The sequence below is a fragment of the Homarus americanus genome, unplaced genomic scaffold (assembly GCF_018991925.1).
Source record: "Homarus americanus isolate GMGI-L3 unplaced genomic scaffold, GMGI_Hamer_2.0 scaffold34921, whole genome shotgun sequence".
Taxonomy (NCBI): Eukaryota; Metazoa; Arthropoda; class Malacostraca; order Decapoda; family Nephropidae; genus Homarus; species Homarus americanus.
Genome location: NW_024741901.1, coordinates 8,398,223 through 8,419,472, shown reverse-complemented (window position 1 = coordinate 8,419,472; position 21,250 = coordinate 8,398,223). Strand labels below are relative to the sequence as shown.

The following is a 21,250-nucleotide window of genomic DNA, read 5'->3' as shown; positions in this document are numbered from 1 at the left end:
ATTCCGTTTAATTCCGCACCATATGAGCCACTTGGCGGGTGGGGCTTGTTTACATCCACTCAGTCTGTGTCCTGCTGCCACCAAGTGTGTTGTTCACTACCACCGCTTGGTCTACCGCTCAGTTAACTAACTACTGTCCTTAGACATCATGCTGAAAGTCTCTCAGAAAGGAAGTGGTGTGGGGGAGAAAGTCAAAAGAGTGCAGCTATCAGTTGGTAAAGGTTTGGAAAACATCATGCCTGGATAATTTGCGGAGTTTTATTTCACGCTCCTCTCTTATTCACGGATGACACCCTGGATGTACCCAAGAATGTCTAGGGGTTGTTTTAAAGTTGCCGTCATTTTCGCGGCTGGTAGAGGGAGCACACGTGTTTTGTGGCGTCCCGCAAGGTGTGTCTCTCGTCCCAGGAGGCTGATCCACGCACGCTTGCTCTTCCTCAGTCCGGGATAAACACTTGTCCGTCTCGTGCTCCTCTGCTCTCATAACAACTGTGCTTGTGATGGCTCCCAGACACCGTCAACCACCTTCATGTTATCATAGGTAAATGAATGGAATATATAATTTGTTTATCATTCAGCCCGTACCATTTCATAGTAGACTACAAAATATGTTTTTCTCCCATACATACACCTGGCTACACCTGGCATCTCCCATACATACACCTGGCATCTCCCATACATACACCTGGCATCTCCCATACATACACCTGGCATCTCCCATACATACACCTGGCATCTCCCATACATACACCTGGCATCTCCCATACATACACCTGGCATCTTCCATACTACACCTGGTACACCTGGCATCTCCATCATACATACACCTGGCATCTTCCATACTTACACCTGGCTACACCTGGCATCTCCCATACATACACCTGGCTACACCTGGCATCTCCTATACATACACCTGGCATCTCCCATGCATACACCTGGCTACACCTGACATCTCCCATACATGTGGTGGGAGACTGGTGGTGGGTTGCCGGGAGGTGGGTGAGGTGGTGGGTGGCCGGGAGGCAGGTGGTGGGTGGCCAGGAGGTGGGTGGCCAGGGGCCAGGAGGTGGGTGGCCAGGAGGCGGTGGTGGTGTAGTGCATGACCTGGAGATGGTGCGTGGCTGGGAGGTGGGTGAGGTGGTGGGAGGCAGGTGGTGGGTGGCCGGGAGGTGGGTGGCCGGGAGGCAGGTGGTGGGTGTAAGCAGGTGGTGGGTGGCCATGAGGTGGTGGGTGGCCAGGAGGCAGGGTGCGTGGCGGGAGGTGGTGTGGTGCGTGGCCGGGAGGTGGTCTGGTGAGGTGGTGTGGCGGGAGGTGGTGCGTGGCGGGAGGTGGTGCGTGGCCGGGAGGCAGGTGGTGAGGTGGTGGGTGGCCAGGAGGCAGGTGGTGGGTGGCCGGGAAGCAGGTGGTGGGTGGCCAGGAGGCAGGTGGTGCGTGGCCGTGAGGTGGTGGGTGGCCGGGAGGGGTGGTGGGTGGTCAGGAGGTGAGGTGGTGGGTGGCCGGGAGGTGGTGGGTGGCCAGGAGGCAGGTGGTGCGTGGCGTGAGGCAGGTGGTGGATGGCGGAGGCAGGTGGTGGGTGGCCGGAAGCAGGTGGTGGGTGGCCAGGAGGCAGGTGGTGCGTGGCCGTGGGTGGTGGGTGGGGGGGCAGGTGGTGGATGGCCGGGAGGCAGGTGGTGAGGCGGGTGGTGTGGCCAGGAGGCAGGTGGTGCGTGGCGGGAGGCGGGTGGTGTGTAGTGGGTGACCTGGAGGTGGTGCGTGGCTGGGAGGTGGTGGTGGCAGGAAGGTGGTGCATGGCTGGGAGGTGGTGGAGTGGCTGGGAGGTGGTGGTGACTGGGAGGTGGTGCGTGACTGGGAGGTGGTGCATGGCTGGAGGTGGTGAGTGGCCAGGAGGTGGTGAGTGGCAGGGAAGGTGGTGCGTGGCGGGAGGTGGTGGGTGGCTGGGAGGTGGTGAGTGGCCGGGAGGTGGTGGTGGCGGGAGGTGGTGCGTGGAGTGGCAGTGGCAGGGTGAGGTGGCGTGGCCGGGAGGTGGCGTGGCCTGGAGGTGGTGCGTGGCCGGGAGGTGGTGAGTGGCCGGGAGGCGGGTGGTGGTGTGGGTGACCTGGAGGTGGTGTATGGCTGGGAGGTGGTGCTTGGCTAGGAGGTGGTTAGTGGCCGGGAGGTGGTGCGTGGCTGGGAGGTGGTGAGTGGCAGGGAGGTGGTGCATGGCTGGGAGGTGGTGAGTGGCTGGGAGGTGGTGCGTGACTGGGAGGTGGTGCATGGCTGGGAGGTGGTGCGTGGCTGGGAGGTGTGCGTGGCTGGGAGGTGGTGAGTGGCTGGGGAGGTGGTGCGTGACTGGGAGGTGGTGCGTGGCTGGGAGGTGGTGAGTGGCTGGGAGGAGAATGAAAATCATGGTGATTGGTAGTTGTTTCCTCTTGTCTTTGAGGTCTTTAAACATTTCGGAAAACAATACATGGCTGATTCCTCGGACCATCTTAAGGCTGTGTTCCATGGAAGGATCGTGGTCAACAATGGTCAATCTTTACCCGACCAATATTGTTCAAGCTCCAACCTTCTTGTTGTAATTCCATAATGTGTTCCTCTTCATCTTCCTCAGCACTTTTTACCAACTCTTCCAAATCCTCTTCTGTCAGTTCCTCTCCATGCCCATCAGTCAGCTCTTCCATGTCTTCAGCAGCCATGTCCACAAACCCCTCACCACCCAACTGATGTGCAACACTCACAATGTCATTCACATCCTTTACTATGGACGGAAATTCCTGGAAATTATTCACACACTCAGGCCATAAGGTGCGCCACCAACCATTCACTGTCTCTGGTTTGAGTTCACTGAATAATTCACTGAAGGTGCATATTACACCCTGGTCGAGAGGCTGAATAAGAGCAGTGGTGTTATGAGGTAGGAACACCACCTGGATGGCTCAACTGCAAACTTTCTGGGTGGCCTGGTGCATTGTCTATAAATAATAGCACCTTGAATTCCATCTTCTTGGAAACAAGGTAATCTTCCACTTTCAGGATGAAGCTGTTATGGAACCAGTCCAGGAATGCTTGCCCAGTTACCCACGTCTGTTTGGTGGACTGCCAAAACACTGGCAAAAGGTTCTTGTTTTTTCCCTTTAAAGCCCTCGGGTTTGCTGAGCGGTTAAGCAAGCCAGGCTTGATCATGTGGCCAGCCACATTGCCACAGACAATGAGCATCACTCTGTCCTTGGCTGCCTTGGACCCAGAGGCACTCATCTCCTGCTTGTTTATGTAGGTTTTACCAGGCATTTTCTTCCAGTATAGACCAGATTCATCAGCATTAAATACTTGCTTTGTCCTATTGCCTTTCTCTTCTTTTATTTTCTTTTATGTTGAGGGAAATGCATTTGTGGCTGTGTGGTCAGCTGATGTGGCCTCCCCAGTCAACTTCACATTATGGAGAGAGAATCTTTTCTTAAAATTTTTGAACCAACCTTTACTGGCACTAAAAGTTGGTTCAGTCACTGCAGTAGCCCCTTCACCACCTGTTGACTCATAAAAATAAGCATAAAGACTGTTAGCCTTCTCATGAATCATGTTGCTGTTGATTGGAACATTTTTGTGGTGCTGGTTCTCAATCCAAATGTTCAGTGCTTTTTCTGTTTTTGCTATGTTCTTGTTGCGAACAACCTGTGCCACTTTAGCACTTGCAGGAGCACTCACTTGAACTTAATCACGAATTGCTTATTCAGCCGCGGCAGCACCTGTCACCTCCTTTAACTTGTCTAATAATAAAACTTTCTTTGTCAGGGTCATCACTGACTGCCTTTTCTGTTTCACTCCACTAGCATCACTAGCACTGACACTAGGCATTTTTTTAGGGGCTATTTTCACACAGGAACACTAACATTTTGAAAGTAACAACACGAGATGCTGCGTCATAGGCAATGGTTGAGTGCGAATAGAGGGAGAGGAGACGCTGTGGACATGTGGGGTGACTCGTTGCGCTGCGGGAGAGGCTTGCAAGCTAGCCACCATCTGCCTACCGCAAATCTTCGAAATCGTGAATGGCAAGGGTTAAAAAACCACAACTCTACGTCATACAGGCACACACTGGGGCACACACTGTTACAAGGTCAAGCAACTCTTGTGTAGGGGAAGTGACCACATCAACCATCCCTCCCCCACCACACACTGATCCCTCCTCCACCTCCAATATATATCCTCCATAATTGTTTAAGTAAATAAGAACAAGAGATAAGCTATGAGAAATCATATAAAGAAATGAAAACAAACATAGAGTCATGAAAGAATAAATAAAAAATAGAGATAAGAAAGAAACATTTTGTCTGTGGGAAAAATAAGTAAATTTCTCCTCAATCTCTTGTGTAATATGAGGTCAGCCATTGTTGGGGTGAGGGATTAGTGGTGATACATTGTGAGGTCAGCCATTGTTGGGGTGAGGGATTAGTGGTGATACATTGTGAGGTCAGCCATTGTTGGGGTGAGGGATTAGTGGTGTGATATAGTGTGAGGTCAGCCATTGTTGGGGTGAGGGATTAGTGGTGATACATTGTGAGGTCAGCCATTGTTGGGGTGAGGGATTAGTGGTGATACATTGTGAGGTCAGCCATTGTTGGGGTGAGAGATTAGTGGGTCTTGAATAAAGACCAAGGTAATATACAGTACTGTACTGTAGTACAGTTCATTAAAAAAAAATTTTTGATTTATAAAGAATATTACCTTATTTATTATTAAAATATATACTGTCTTGTCTGGAATGGGGATACTGTACAGTACAGTGATGTAATGAGATGTGACAAACTGTAGAGCTAACAGGTGTGAACATGGTAGAGGTGGGGACCAGTTTGTTATTTATTCATTCGGACTCAATAAACAAAAGTTCACTAAATTAACGTTACAATGCTACCTGTGGCTTTCTGCATAAGTTATAACTATGGTCACATTTCAACCAATCACGTAAGTGATAACCTTGCACGTGAGACCTGCATAAAATGAGACCCCACTGTACTCAGCATGGATGTTGCACCACATACAGAGCCCAGAGTCACTAACACTGCCAAGATACCAAGCTCATAACTGCCGGGAGAACTCAAGTATGCACGAACTACTGTAACTACGACTCGCTAATGGTTCATAACTTAACTGTGGTGTTCGTATGAACTCTGGCATTAGTTCGTATAATGCCAACAGGTGGCGGTGGTGTATTTTTTACATTTTCCTCTCGGCCAATTACTGCGACTCATACATACTGGGTAGGAGACATAAACCAATCATGTCACAACAACAAAAGATGGTGTCGGATGCGCATATTGTGATTGCTTTTGATAACATTTATGGTAGAAAATATATCATGGGGTTTTTATTAATAATAATAATAATAATGTTATAATAATAAAAATATCATTATTATCTCTAGTACAGTACCGACACTTCCCGATTTACGGAAAGATTCCGTTCCTTGACTCGATCTGTAAGCGTAATTTTCTGCAAACCAAAAATGACCCTTCTATATGGTAAACATGGACTGTACTTGTACTGAATCACAGATGATCTCTCACAAGGGGTTGCCTGCACATAATCCTCCACAGGTCGTGTTGTTACGCTGTTTTACTAACCTTCCATTATAACAAACTCTGGTACAACCCAAATATTTATAATGGGACTTATGGGAGGCATTCTGCACCCTGGGAGTGTTCTGTACCCTGGGAGTGTTCTGTACCCTGGGAGTGTTCTGTACCCTGGGAGTGTTCTGTACCCTGGAAGTGTTCTGTACCCTGGGGAGTGTTCTGTACCCTGGGGAGTGTTCTGTACCTTGGGAGTGTTCTGTAACCTTGGGAGTGTTCTGTAACCTGGGGAGTGTTCTGTAACCTGGGGAGTGTTCTGTAACCTGGGGAGTTCTGCACCCCTGGGAGGTTCTGTACCTGGGAGTGCCCTGTACCCGGGAGCCTCTGTACCCTGGGGAGTGTTTCTGTACCTTTGGGAGTGGTTCTGTACCTTGGGGAGGTTCTGTAACCCAGAGAGTGTTCTGCACCCTGGGGGAGGTTCTGTACCCTGGGGAGTGTTCTTGTAACCTGGGGAGTGTTCTGCACTCTGGGAGTGTTCTGTACCCTGGGGAGTGTTCTGTAACCTGGGGGAGTGTTCTAAAATTTGGGGAGTGTTCTGTATCCTGGGAGGCATTCTGAACCCTGGGAGTGTTCTGCACCCTGGGAGTGTTCTTGTAATTCTGGGAGGCATTCTGAACCCTGGGAGGTTCTGCACCGGGGAGTGCCCCACCCTGAAGTGCCCCTTGCACCCTGAGCCTCTGGCACTGGGTGGGAGTGTTCTGTACCCTGGGAGTGTTCTGTACCTTTGGGGAGTGTTCTGTAACCTGGGGAGCACCTGTAACCTGGGGGAGTGCTCGGTAACTTGGGGAGTGTTCTGTAACCTGGGAGTGTTCTGTACCCTGGGGAGTGCGTTCTGTACCCTGGGAGAGGTGTTCTGTACCCCGGGAGTGTTCTGTACCCTGGGGAGTGTTCTGTACCTTGGGAGTGTTCTGTAACCTGGGGAGGTTCTAGAACTCAGGAGGTTCTCTGACCTTGGGAGTGTTCTGCACTTTTGGGGAGGTTCTGTAACCTGGGGGAGGTTTTGTACCCCTGGGGGAGTGTTCTGTACCCTAGGAGTGTTCTGTAACCCTGGGGAGGGAGTCTCTAACCTGGGAGTGTTCTGCACCTGAGAGTGTTCTGTACCCTGGGAGTGCCTTAACCCGGGGAGGTTCAGATCCCGGGGGAGGTTCTTGTATCCCAGGAGGCATTCTGAACCCTGGGAGTGTTCTGTACCCTGGGAGGCATTCTGAACCCTGGGAGTGTTCTAACTGGGAGGTTCTGCACCTGGGAGTATTCTGTAACCTGGGGAGTGTTCTGTAACCCAGGGAGTGTTCTGTAACCTGGGGAGTGTTCTGTAACCCAGGGAGTGTTCTGTAACCTGGGGAGTGTTCTGTAACCTGGGGAGTGTTTTGTAACCCAGGGAGTGTTCTGTAACCTGGGGAGTGTTCTGTAACTTGGGGGGTGTTCTGTAACCTGGGGAGTGTTCTGTAACCCAGGGAGTGTTCTGTAACCTGGGGAGTGTTTTGTAACCCAGGGAGTGTTCTGTAACCTGGGGAGTGTTCTGTAACCCAGGGAGTGTTCTGTAACCCAGGGAATGTTCTGTAACCCAGGCAGTGTTCTGTATGTTCTGTACCCTGGGGAGTGTTCTGTAACCTGGGAAGTGTTCTGTAACCTGGGAAGTGTTCTGTAACCTGGGAAGTGTTCTGTACCTTGGGAGTGTTCTGTACCCTGGGAGTGTTCTGTAACCTGGGGAGTGTTCTGTACCTAGGGAGTGTTCTGTAACCTGGGGCGTGTTCTGTACCTTGGGAGTGTTCTGTACCCTGGGGAGTGTTCTGTAACCCGGGGAGAGTTCTGTACTATTATTTTGGAGCAAATGCCACTTTATAATTCTTGACCCAGTTGATTATCTTAAGCTGGTAACATCATCAACTAGACTCAGGGAACTAAACCACTTATGAAAACCCCCAAAGGTATTAACACAAACGTATGCGTTGTGAGTCTTGGGACCGTGTGAGACGTCCTTGCCACCTGACCAATATCTAGCCAGAGTATATCCCCACGGGAAATCTGTAGTACCGTAGCAGTAGGTGGTCATCAATTTGTAGAGGGTCCAAAGTTTCCCTACAGAGTACACGGCCATGAGCTAAAGCAATCATTAGGCCCATCTTCACCAGTGACGCTTCAGATACGTCTGGCAGCTGTGTGTGTTTTGGTATGGGTTGTATAGTGGAGAAAATGGGAGTTGCGTGACCTTATTTCCGCCTTGTAGAGACTTAAGAGACCTCAGGAGCCAGCTTATGTTCCCAAGGAAAGTCAGCCATTTTATATTGACTTGTGGACTCGATAACTCTTTAGTGCATCACCACCGCAGCAGATATAAACTTCTTAAGCTCTTATGAAGTTCATAACCCGTTATTGACTCTGGGTCCTGGAGTCTTCCAGCAAACAAAGTGCAGCCAAAAATGTACCTGCTAGGGAAAGAGGTTTGTGAACAATCACCAACCTTCAAGATGTGTTCTTGGATGCAGCGGCAGTGCTCTTGCATAATGTTCAAGCTGAACGAGAGGAGAATGGGAGTTGCACATAACACTGTGTGGCTTTTGTGATCCTTACTTTGTAGTGAGGGACAAGGTCAACTACACAAGGTGTATTTGCTAATTATGCTACACCATCCAGGTGATGTAGTGAAAATGTTCAAGAAAGGTGAGTTTAAAGTGCGTCAGGCCAGTGGCATCTTTAATGGAATTAGGAGTGACGTGGCCACCGAGAGAACCATCAAGGTCCCGCGGTGTTAAGAAGGTGACTTTAAGGCTCTCGCTCACCAGAGTTTTATCCAAAACATTTATGGGTGAACTAAAGAGGGCCGGGCACAAAAACAGTGAGGGTGATGGCAAACATTCAGAACAAGGGAAAGCAACAATAATTTAAAATCAGTGAAGACACCCCAGAGATCCTTATCAATATTGGAACAGGTATACATGCCAGCACAGCTGTGCAGAAGTCATTCCTAGGGTGTGTCAAACAAGGAAGAGCCATAGCTGAGACTTTCATTGGAGGTGTACTATCAGTCACTACTAAATGCCACTCATGATGCCATACAAAAATCTAAGCTGTTGAAAAAATTTAAGTGAAAAACAAAAGAAAGATTGAAACTGACCACAACTAACCTCTAACTCATCTTCCATTGAGCCATGGCAGTTTGCAAATTCTGCAAAGATTTGGACATGTCCTCTGTTTTGAGAGTGCCTGCAGGTGGCTCGCCACCATCCATCCTTCATGAGGACGGTCTCACGAGGAAGTCCACCAAGGCTGCTTTAGCACACGCTCTCGAGGGAAGAGCATCTTGCTCAGCTGTGTACTGTCATTGATGTGATGGTCCTGCTGCACAAGTTGCCAGTACGTCCGGCACGTTCTTGAGTGACTCGGGTGTTGTGATCCTCACCTGTCAACTAAAAGTTTTATACGTGCCACCACAACCATAGATGTTTTTAACCAATACAGTATGGTGATGTTGAGGCCTATGGAAAGAAGAGACGTGCAATTTCAAATAAGAAATGAGAATACTGAATAATGTAATTGGAAGTTGACCAATACCGTGCCCAGCTGGCAAGACTTGCTTGATGTTTCAAGAACAAAGCTGCACCAAGCCTGGTTCTTACAAAATACATTTAGGATCATGCCCCCAGTCACCGCCAGGAAGGACACAGTATTATCCTGACCGGAGGATATCCTAATGGCACGCTTATAAAGCAAATTACACCCTTGTCAATACATAACATGCCAGATCTAACCACAACACAATTCAAAAGTGATTGCCAGATGATGTTTATGGCAGCTTACATCAACTCTGCTGGCACCATCGTTATTTACAGCACATATACAGATGTGGTGGGAAACAGGTACAATCACCAGCAACGAAAACAATTCATCGATTTGTTCCAGTACACAACACCCATCACCGCAATCCTCTCGTTGGGCATTCATTACAAGCCCTTACCGGCTAGGACGCCACACCCGCCATATCTTAGAGAGGGAAAAAGCATGTCGTGAAATGTGTGACGAAGAAGATTTCTCACTATTTTGAAAGTGTAAAAGCACAAGCCATGGGTGATGAAGCAGCTTCTAGTTGTGCTGCAAAAAATTTGATTTCACTTCTCTATAACCACACAGAGGCATTCAGGTGTCATCACGGTGACCTCAATCATCTTCTCACAAGATTTGCTGGGACCGAGGCACTGCCTATGGCCAAGCTACCTCCAAGTGAATCGGTCGTTCGTCAGCATGTGGCACGAGCGATGGCAGACTAAGTTACAGGCGATGGCACGGAACCCCCGCGAAGACATCGGCACTCCTCTTACATGTGGATGGAAGGATATCGAGGAAGGCATTGAACCTGTCATGTGCCTGGGACTTGCGGCCTCAGAACTCGCCGATGATGTCGTGTGTGTTTACATGGGCAAGAAGATGTGCTCATGTTTCCTTGGGCCTTACTTACATACAGTGGTGAAAGTGTGAAGAAAATGACAATAAATGTCATAAGACAAAAACATTTATGACAGATGAATCTGAGTAGAATAGTTACGAGAGAGACAGTGATTAAGTTACCTACGTATACAGGTGTTCCCTGACTTACGACGGGGTTAGGGACCCAAATCCAGGTCGTAAGTCCGATTGGTATGAAGTCCGACATAGATAAAAAAAATAAATAAATATAAAAAATCTACAATGAAATACAGTACAGTAAAAGTAGTAAATAATGAGGAATGGATACAGTACAGTAAAAGTAATAAATAATGAATGGATACAGTGTGACTGAGCACTTGCCTTTAATGTAGTCAGCTGAATGCACACGGGGCCCCCATAATTTTCTATTTATAGGATACATGGAGACTATATTAATTGGATGAAGCAGAGGAGGAGACAGGGCTGGGTGGGTCATCAATGTCGCTTTCTTCAGACAGGTCTATGTACTGTGGAAACTTGCTGGTTGAAGGTATTGGATCATCTTGAGGGAGTGAAGAGGCAGCACTGGTGGGGCGTGAGGAGACAGCACTGGGGGACTTCTTAAAATAGATGTCCAATTTAAACCGCACAGTTTGTTTTTTCTTTTCATTATAAATTTCTCTGTAGCAAGCAAGTGCATCTTGGATCATTCTGTCAACTTTGACATAACGCTCATCATTTTGATCCATGCCATCAAATATTTGCATTCCTTTATTAATTGTAGCAAATGCCTCAGCCATTTGTTTCACTGAAAACTTTTTGGGGGGTGCAGGTTCTTCCTCTACATTTTGTCTCTCTTCTTCCTCTGCAATTTTCTGTGCATCTAGTTCAATAAGATCCTCATTACTGAGCTCTTCTGCTGCACTTTCAGCCAACTCTCCAACATCTTCATTATCAATTTCTAACTCCAGCTGTTTACCTAACTCCACTATCTTGTTACTAATATCCAAAATAATTTCATTTTCATTAAATCCTTTGAAACTGTTCACATCTCTTTTCAGGATTTTCTTCCATATTCCATTCATGCAATGTTTTGTAACCTGATCCCATGCTGCACTAATGTTCTTTATACATGAAAAAACGTTGTACTCCTTCCAAAACTCTGAGCGTTTTCTCGCCTTCAGTAGCAGCAACAGCCCGAGCGAAGGTCGTACGTAAATAATATGCTTTAAAGGCAGCAATAGTACCTTGATCCATGGGTTGGATGACAGAGGTAGTGTTAGGTGGAATGTACACTACCTTAACATCAGGGTGCATGTCGTCCAGGTGTGGTGGGTGTCCCGGAGCATTATCCAAAATCATCAAAATCTTGAATGGAATCCGTTGTTGCAGACAATACTCCTTGGCTCATGGAATGAAACAAGTCATGAACCAATCCTCAAACAGTGCTAAGGTCATCCTGGCTTTCTTATTACTGTGATAAAACACTGGCAGTGTGTGCTTGCTGACATGTTTAAAAGCCCTGGGGTTCTCTGAATGATAGATCATGAAAGGCTTTAGCTTGAAACCAGCAACATTCCCCCCCAACAGAAGTGTAATTCTGCCCTTGAATGCCTTGAATCCTGGCATTGTTTTCTCCTCTTTGTGGATGTATGTCCGCTCAGGCATGGGCTTCCACAATAATCCAGTCTCATCCACATTGAATATTTGCTCAGGCAAATAATTCCCTTCCACAATCACTTCATCTAACTCCTCCTTAAAAGCTTCGGCAGCACCAACATCAGCACTAGCTGCCTCTCCACTCACCTTAACATTGTGTAGACTGTAGTGTTTTTTAAATCTATCAAACCACCCATGACTTCCTGTAAAGGTTTGATCACATTCATCTCCTGCCTGCTCCTTCAGGCTTTGGAACAGGCTTCTTACTTTAGCCTGTATGGTTAGAAGGCTTAAGAGTACACGCTTCTGTATTTGGTCTTCTATCCATATCACCAATAATTTTTCCATATCGTGAATAGGACATTGTCTTTTCTTCGAAATTATAGTTCCCTTTATAGGTGTTGTTCCTTTCACTACATCACGAATACGTTCCTTGTCCTTCAGAATAGTGGATATAGTCGAGTATGAGAAACCTAGGTCGCGTGAGATTGTTGCTACACTTTTCCCATTCTCATGCTGCATCTCAAAAGTAATTGCCTGTCTCCTTTTCTTTGGAGCACCACGAGCACTCTCACTTTTACGCTTTCCAGTCATTATAAAGTCAATTAAATACGATGATAACGAAAGTTCACAGTGCGATCAGTATAGGATACTATAGCCAAACACCAACTAAGCGCTCCACTGAGTGAATGTACCCACGTGGCTACCCAAGCCGCGCCACGCTCTCGCTCGGGACGGAAACGTTTCGGTATAGAAAGTGCGCGTGTCATTTGAAAATATTTTTGGTCACGACTGCCGCGGTCGTACAGTATGTCCCGACGGTCGTAAGTACCGATGAACGTAAGTTGAAGCAGTTGTAAGTAGGGGAGCACCTGTACTGTATGTGTCTTTAGAAGTGGAAGTTTATTATTGTATCCAGTTCTTAAAGTCAATATTTTATCAACATCATTATTTCATGCACTCGTTTACACTGGAGAGATGTAGAAGTTTTCTGTAACGAGAAATAACAATAAATGTGGACAGAATTGATTGTTATTAACTGCTTGATTCCTTAAAACTCATTATTCTAACAATAACTGTAAGTCAGTGATCTTTTTGCCTCAACCCTTGACATTAAAACCTCTCATGAAAGGTTTTAGTCAGAGGCCGTCCACAAAGGCATCGCCATATTATTTAAGGTGATCCTCAAAACCATGAATTAAATGTCAATTTAGAAGCAGCAGTGCTAATATGGGTTGTTTAGTCATCTTTTCACCACTTGACCTCGGAATTTTGATCTGAAAATGCCCCTGACCTTGACCTTACCATGTGACCTTGAATTCTAATCGTCACTGAAGGAGATCCACTGTAAAGGCTATTATAAGCCTTAACAACATAATGTAATACAATATAATGTAATACAACCTAAAAATGGTTGACATATTGGGATTTCCATTATTGAAGATTTTCCGGTGGTTTCAGATTTGTTTGCTATGGCAACCATGATATGCAAAAGAATTCCCATTACAAAGTGGAGAAAATTCTTTTAGTTTTTATCACGCATAAAACCTCAAATAAATAACAACCAAACCAAGTGGGGTTGTGTACTTAGGTTTGCCAGTACAGCTCCTCCCCGACTTACGACGGGGTTAGGGACCCAAATCCAGGTCGTAAGTCAAAAATGCTTAAATAATATAGAAAATCTAAAATGGGTGTCTCTTTTTCTTCTCAGCACCACAAAACTCTCACTTTTAAGCTTCCCAGCCATTTTAAAGTGAATTACAAACGAAAATTTTGTCTGTGTACTGACGTTGGGACTCAAAAATACGTAATTTGACAAAAATTTTGGTACAACTGAGGCAGGTTAAGTAAAGTGTGGGTGGGTAAGTCGGGGAGGAGCTGTGCTGTACTGTACAGTTTGGCTTGGTTATTGGGCATAAAAATGACTTTGAACTTGACCTTATCAATTGATCTTGGAAACTGAAGGTCATGAAAGTGGTTCCAGTCGACTCATCACCCTAAACACTACAGGAATCCATCTAATTCTGCCTAAAGGTGGCAGAGATATAACAATTTCAAGAATTTCACACTATCCCAAATTCCACATTTGGTTACTATGGAAACACAATTTTAAAAGGGTTGGCCAACACCTACCTGGCCTAAGACTATATTCAGTATGCTTATGGAGTAAAGGTCCCATAATGTAGTTATTTCATGATAATAACTCAAACTAGACTTTTTTTTTTTGAGTATCGGCCGACCATCTATACGTACACTGAAGGTAAGAACTATGTTGTTTTATATAATAAAGGAAGGTAAATGACTGCTGTAATATACTGTATTATTCTCTCCCTTGTCAGTTATCCCGCTGGAGTTCCACATCTTAAAGTCTTGTACTATGGGTTGGCCTTCTGGTTCGACGTGGCTTTCCTCGGCTCATCACAGACGGTCTGGCTCTCAACTGCTCCCACAGAACCCCTCACTCACTGGTATCAGGTAAAACATTTTTTTTTCTTATTTTTTAGTTTTTAGTTAACTTAAAAGTTCTTCATTTGTTGACAGTTAATATAGAGGTGTCCCCTGTGATACAAACTTCCTCCACACATGTTCACTTCTCTACCAGGCTCTTCATTTTCTTTATATTATATTTTTTTCTTTCTGAGCTACATTAGAGTACAGTATTGTAATGGATTGGAGGTATGTGAGTGGAAGAATGTGAGGAATAAAAAGGTAAATAAAAAAAATACTGCGTTGTTATTTAACAGGAGAGAGGCGAGCAGTGAGTGAGGAAACACCAGCTGTAGCTCTCTCCCTCAGTGTTTGCTTCTACACACTATGATTAATTCCCTTTATGTTTTTGACCTTATGATAATTATTGTATAATGTTTTTGGCACATACTGTACTGTGTGTGGTGCACATTTATACTGAAATAGACCTAACCAGCCCAGTCACCAGATGCACCACTGTCAGGTATACAGGGTGTCCATAAATGATAATCCTGATTAAAGCATGAGAGCATACTGTATTTAGGGTAATCATTTATGGATACCCTGTATATAACCATCTATTTGTGGCATTTTCAATGGTAATTTTGACTACACGTCTTTGACTTTACATGCCCTCTTCAGAACGTATTGCCGTCTAATATGCAACACGACTGTATTTACAAGATTAGTGGCAATTTGACAATTTTCAACAACATTGTGAATACACTAGTACCTCAGCCTTCACAAGGGATAGGTTCCTGGGACACACACAAATGTAGAATTTCATGAATAACATTGTGTAATAATTATGCATCCTGTCATTAATATTACACTGTACAGTAACATAAATTAGGGACCAAAAATAAAAAACTTTATTTAAGCTCTGTAAATACAACACAGGTTTGTACAGTTACTTTATACAGTTGTGTTAAATGAAAAGCAAGTAAATGTGGTGTGATATTGGTGTAGTTAACAGTAGTGGCCACGCTGCCACCACCACTGTGCCATGATGTTGGGGGAGTTAACAGTAGTGGCCACGCTGCCACCACCACTGTGCCATGATGTTGGGGGAGGTAACAGTAGTGGCCATGCTGCCACCACCACTGTGCCATGATGTTGGGGGAGGTAACAGTAGTGGCCACACTGCCACCACCACTGTGCCATGATGTTGGGTGAGGTAACAGTAGTGGCCATGCTGCCAACACTGTGCCATGATGTTGGGGGTTAACAGTAGTGTGCACGCTGCCACCACCACTGTGCCGATGTTGGGGAGGTAACAGTAGTGGCCATGCTGCCACCACCACTGTGCCATGATGTTGGGGAGTACCAGTAGTGGCCATGCTGCCACCACCACTGTGCCATGATGTTGGGTGAGGTAACAGTAGTGCACTGCCACCACCACTGTGCCATGATGTTGGGGGAGGTACCAGTAGTGGCCTGCTGCCACCACCACTGTGCCATGATGTTGGGGAGGTAACAGTAGTGGCAGCTGCCACCACCACTGTGCCATGATGTTGGGGAGTAACAGTAGTGGCGCTGCCACCACCACTGTGCCATGATGTTGGGGAGGTAACAGTAGTAGTGCTGCCACCACCACTGTGCCATGATGTTGGGAGGTAACAGTAGTGGCCATGCTGCCACCACCACTGTGGGATGATGTTGGGGAGTTAACAGTAGTGGCCACGCTGCCACCACCACTGTGCCATGATGTTGGGGGGTAACAGTAGTGGCCATGCTGCCAACCACCACTGTGGGATGATGTTGGGGGTAACAGTAGTGGCACGCTGCCACCACCACTGTGGGATGATGTTGGGGAGTTAACAGTAGTGGCCATGCCACCACCACTGTGGGATGATGTTGGGAGTTAACAGTAGTGTACGCTGCCACCACCACCACTGTGGGATGATGTTGGGGAGTTAACAGTAGTGGCCATGCTGCCACCACCACTGTGGGATGATGTTGGGGGGTTAACAGGTAGTGGCGCTGCCACCACCACTGTGCCATGATGTTGGGGGGGTTAACATGTAGGCCACGCTGCCAACCTCTGTGTCATGATGTTGGGGGTTAACAGTAGTGGCCACGCTGCCACCACCACTGTGCCATGATGTTGGGAGAGTTAACAGTGTGCGCTGCCACCACCACTGTGCTATGATGTTGGGGAGTTAACAGTAGTGGCCATGCTGCCACCACCACTGTGCCATGATGTTGGGGGAGTTAACAGTAGTGGCCGCCACCACCACTGTGCCATGATGTTGGGGAGGGTAATAGTAGTGGCCACGCTGCCACCACCACTGTGCCATGATGTTGGGGAGTTAACAGTAGTGGCCATGCTGCCACCTCTGTGCCATGATGTTGGGGGAGGTAACAGTAGTAGCCCTGCCACACCACCACTGTGCCATGATGTTGGGGGAGTTAACAGTGGCCCGCGCACCACCACTGTGCCATGATGTTGGGGGAGGTAACAGTAGTGGCAGCTGCCACCACCACTGTGCCATGATGTTGGGGGAGTTAACAGTAGTGGCCACGCTGCCACCACCACTGTGCCATGATGTTGGGGGAGTTAACAGTAGTGGCCACGCTGCCACCACCACTGTGCCATCAACACACACAACACTGTGAATGATCAACACACACACACACACACACACACAACACTGAGTGAAACAAGCTCAACACACACACACACACACACACAACACTGAGTGAAACAAGGCTCAACACACACACACACACCTGCCACACAACTCTCTGCAATGAAACAAGCTCAACACACACACCTGACACACACTGCAAGTGAAACAAGCTCAAGAGACACACACACACACACACCTGACATACAACACTGTGAGTGGAACAAGCTTAACACACACACACACACACACACACCTGACACAACATGTGAATGAAACAAGCTCAACACACACACACCTGACACACAACACTGAGTGAAACAAGCTCAACACACACACACACCTGACACACAACACTGTGAGTGAAACAAGCTCAAGACACACACACACACACCTGACACACAGCACTGTAGGTGAAACAAGCTCAAGACACACACACACACACACACCTGACACACAACACTGGGAGTGAAACAAGCTCAAGACACACACACACACACACCTGACACACAACACTGAGTGAAACAAGCTCAAGACACACACACACACCTGACACACAGCACTGAGTGAAACAAGCTCAAGACACACACACACACACCTGACACACAGCACTGTGAGTGAAAGAAGCTCAAGACACACACACACACACCACACACAACACTGGGAGTGAAAGAAGCTCAAGACACACACACACACACCTGACACACAGCACTGTGAGTGAAACAAGCTCAAGACACACACACACACCTGACACACAACACTGAGTGAAACAAGCTCAAGACACACACACACACACCTGACACACAGCACTGAGTGAAACAAGCTCAAGACACACACACACACCCTGACACACAGCACTGTGAGTGAAACAAGCTCAAGACACACACACACACACCTGACACACAACACTGTGAGTGAAACAAGCTCAAGACACACAGACACACATCTGACACACAGCACTGTGGAGTGAAACAAGCTCAAGATACACACACACACCTGACACACAACACTGGAGTGAAACAAGCTCACACACACACACACATCCTGACACACAACATCTGAGGAAACAAGCTCAAGACACACACACACACATCTGACACACAGCACTGTGAGTGAAACAAGCTCAAGACACACACACACACACCTGACACACAACACTGGGAGTGAAACAAGCTCAAGACACACACACTGACACACAACACTGAGTGAAACAAGCTCAAGACACACATATACACACCTGACACAGCACTGAGGAAACAAGCTCAAGACACACACACACACACCTGACACACAACACTGAGTGAAACAAGCTCAAGACACACACACACACCTGACACACAGCACTGAGTGAAACAAGCTCAACACACACACACACACCTAACACACAGCACTGAGTGAAACAAGCTCAAGACACACACATACACACACCTGACACACAGCACTGAGTGAAACAAGCTCAAGACACACACACACACACCTGACACACAACACTGAGTGAAACAAGCTCAAGACACACACACACACACACACCTGACACACAGCACTGAGTGAAACAAGCTCAAGACACACACACACACACACCTGACACACAACACTGAGTGAAACAAGCTCAAGACACACATACACACACACCTGACACACAGCACTGAGGTGAAACAAGCTCAAGACACACACACACACACCTGACACACAACACTGAGTGAAACAAGCTCAAGACACACACACACACCTGACACACAACACTGAGTGAAACAAGCTCAAGACACACATACACACACCTGACACACAGCACTGAGTGAAACAAGCTCAAGACACACACACACACACACACACACCTGACACAGCACTGAGTGAAACAAGCTCAAGACACACACACACACACCTGACACACAACACTGAGTGAAACAAGCTCAAGACACACACACACACCTGACACACAACACTGGGAGTGAAACAAGCTCAAGACACACACACACACACCTGACACACAACACTGAGTGAAACAAGCTCAAGACACATACACACACCTGACACACAACACTGGGAGTGAAACAAGCTCAAGACACACATACACACACCTGACACACAACACTGGGAGTGAAACAAGCCAAGACACACACACACACACCTGACACACAACACTGAGTGAAAGAAGCTCAAGACACACACACACAACCTGACACACAACACTGAGTGAAACAAGCTCAAGACACACACACACCCTGACACACAACACTGAGTGAAACAAGCTCAAGACACATACACACACCTGACACACAACACTGAGTGAAACAAGCTCAAGACACACACACACACCTGACACACAACACTGGAGTGAAACAAGCTCAAGACACACACACACACACACCTGACACACAACACTGAGTGAAACACGCCAAGACACACACACACACCTGACACACAACACTGGGAGTGAAACAAGCCAAGACACACACACCTGACACACAACACTGAGTGAAACACCAAGACACACACACACACCTGACACACAACACTGAGTGAAACAAGCTCAAGACACACAGACACATCTGACACACAACACTGGGAGTGAAACAAGCTCAAGACACACATACACACACCTGACACACAACACTGAGTGAAACAAGCTCAACACACACACACACACACACACACACACACACCTGACACAACACTGTGAGTGAAACAAGCCAACACACACCTGACACACAACACTGAGTGAAACATGGGCATCCTCACACACACACACACCTGACACAACTCTGTGAGTGAAACAAGCTCAACACACACCTGACACACAACACTGAGTGAAACATGGTCATCACACACACACACACCACTCTGACACACAACACTGGGAGTGAAACAAGCTCAACACACACCTGACACAACACTGGGAGTGAAACAAGCTCAACACACACCTGACACAACACTGAGTGAAACAAGCTCAACACACACCTGACACAAACACTGGAGTGAAACAAGCTCACACACACCTGACACAACACTGTGAGATACAAGCTCAATACACACCTGACACACAACACGGTGAGTGAAGTAGGCTCAACGCACACCTGACCACAACCTTCGGTGAAACAAGCTCAATACACACCTGACGCACAACACTGTGAGTGAAACAAGCTCAACACACACCTGACACAACACTGGAGTGAAACAAGCTCAACACACACCTGACACAACACTGTGAGTGAAACAAGCTCAATACACACCTGACACACAACACGGTGAGTGAAATAGGCTCAACGCACACCTGACACACAACACTCAGTGAAACAAGCTCAATACACACCTGACGCCTTTCAACACTGTGAGTGAAATAAGCTCAACACACACCTGACACGCAATACTGAGTGAAATAGGCTCAACGCACACCTGACACAAAACACTGTCAGTGAAACAAGCTCAATACACACCTGACACACAACACGGTGAGTGAAATAGGCTCAACGCACACCTGACACACAACACTGTCAGTGAAACAAGCTCAACACACACACACACACCTGACAATCATACATACTGAATATTAGGTTTTTCTGTAACAAACTTATGACTGGCAAATAATATATAATTCCAGTCATAAGTGTAATATTAACCTCAGTAATGGTGTGAGTGAGGCAGACGACGCCGGGCTTGTTGGTCAGGAGGGGGAGGCGTTAAAAACATTGTTATAGACAATTGTTTGGCTTTATTTTATAGTTCTTTATAGATTACTTGATAAGGTTGTAAAACAGTCTCTGTATTCCTCTTCATTTTGATGCTTAATTTGTCTAATTTAAAACCATTGTTGCGAGTTCGCTCCTGGTTGGATAGTTTGAGTACCTTTGTAATGTTCCTTTGTTCATCCCTGACTTCCATTTATACACCTCTATCATGTCGCCCCTCACTCTACGTCTCTCGAGGTGCCAAATTAAGATGCTTTAACCTGACTCTGTACTCAAGGTTCCCATTGCCCAGGATTAGCCTCGTCATTCTCCTCTGAATTCTTTCCAAGGATTCTTTATCCATTCTGTATCTGATTGACCAGAATTGAACTGCATAATCTAAGTGAAATCTCACTGGCGCAAGATATAGTTTTAGGATGAAGTTGCTAGTCTTGTAACTAACACTCCTTTGTATGAACCCAAGTACTTTAGTAGCCTTGTTTCAGGCAAATAAACATTGTTTACTTGGCTTAAGATTCCTACTTATCATTACTCCTAAATCTTTCTCGCAGTAGGATTTCTCAATATTGTTTTCATCTGGTATTTGGTTTCCCTGTTTACATCTCCTATACTGAGTACAGGGTTTACTTTATATTTGTCCACATTGAATTTCATCTGCCATTTTTCAGACCATTAATTTTTTTTTTTAGATCTTCCTGTAGATTTGTGGAGTCCTCGTCAGATTTAATTTCACGCCCTATTTTAGTGTCATCAGCAAATTTACTTATGTTGCTGTCTACGCCGATATCTATGTCGTTTATGT

At 46.6% G+C, this 21,250-nt stretch overlaps 1 protein-coding gene across 1 annotated transcript in view; it reads left to right on the top strand.

The window, feature by feature from the left end:
- LOC121876385 (histone-arginine methyltransferase CARMER-like) overlaps positions 1–21,250 on the top strand; it is a 73,322-nt gene that overhangs the window by 25,710 nt on the left and 26,362 nt on the right. Inside the window, exon 4 of the mRNA XM_042381458.1 lies at positions 14,006–14,141. Coding sequence (XP_042237392.1) covers positions 14,006–14,141 — 136 coding nt within the window. The remainder of the gene's footprint in view (positions 1–14,005; positions 14,142–21,250) is intronic.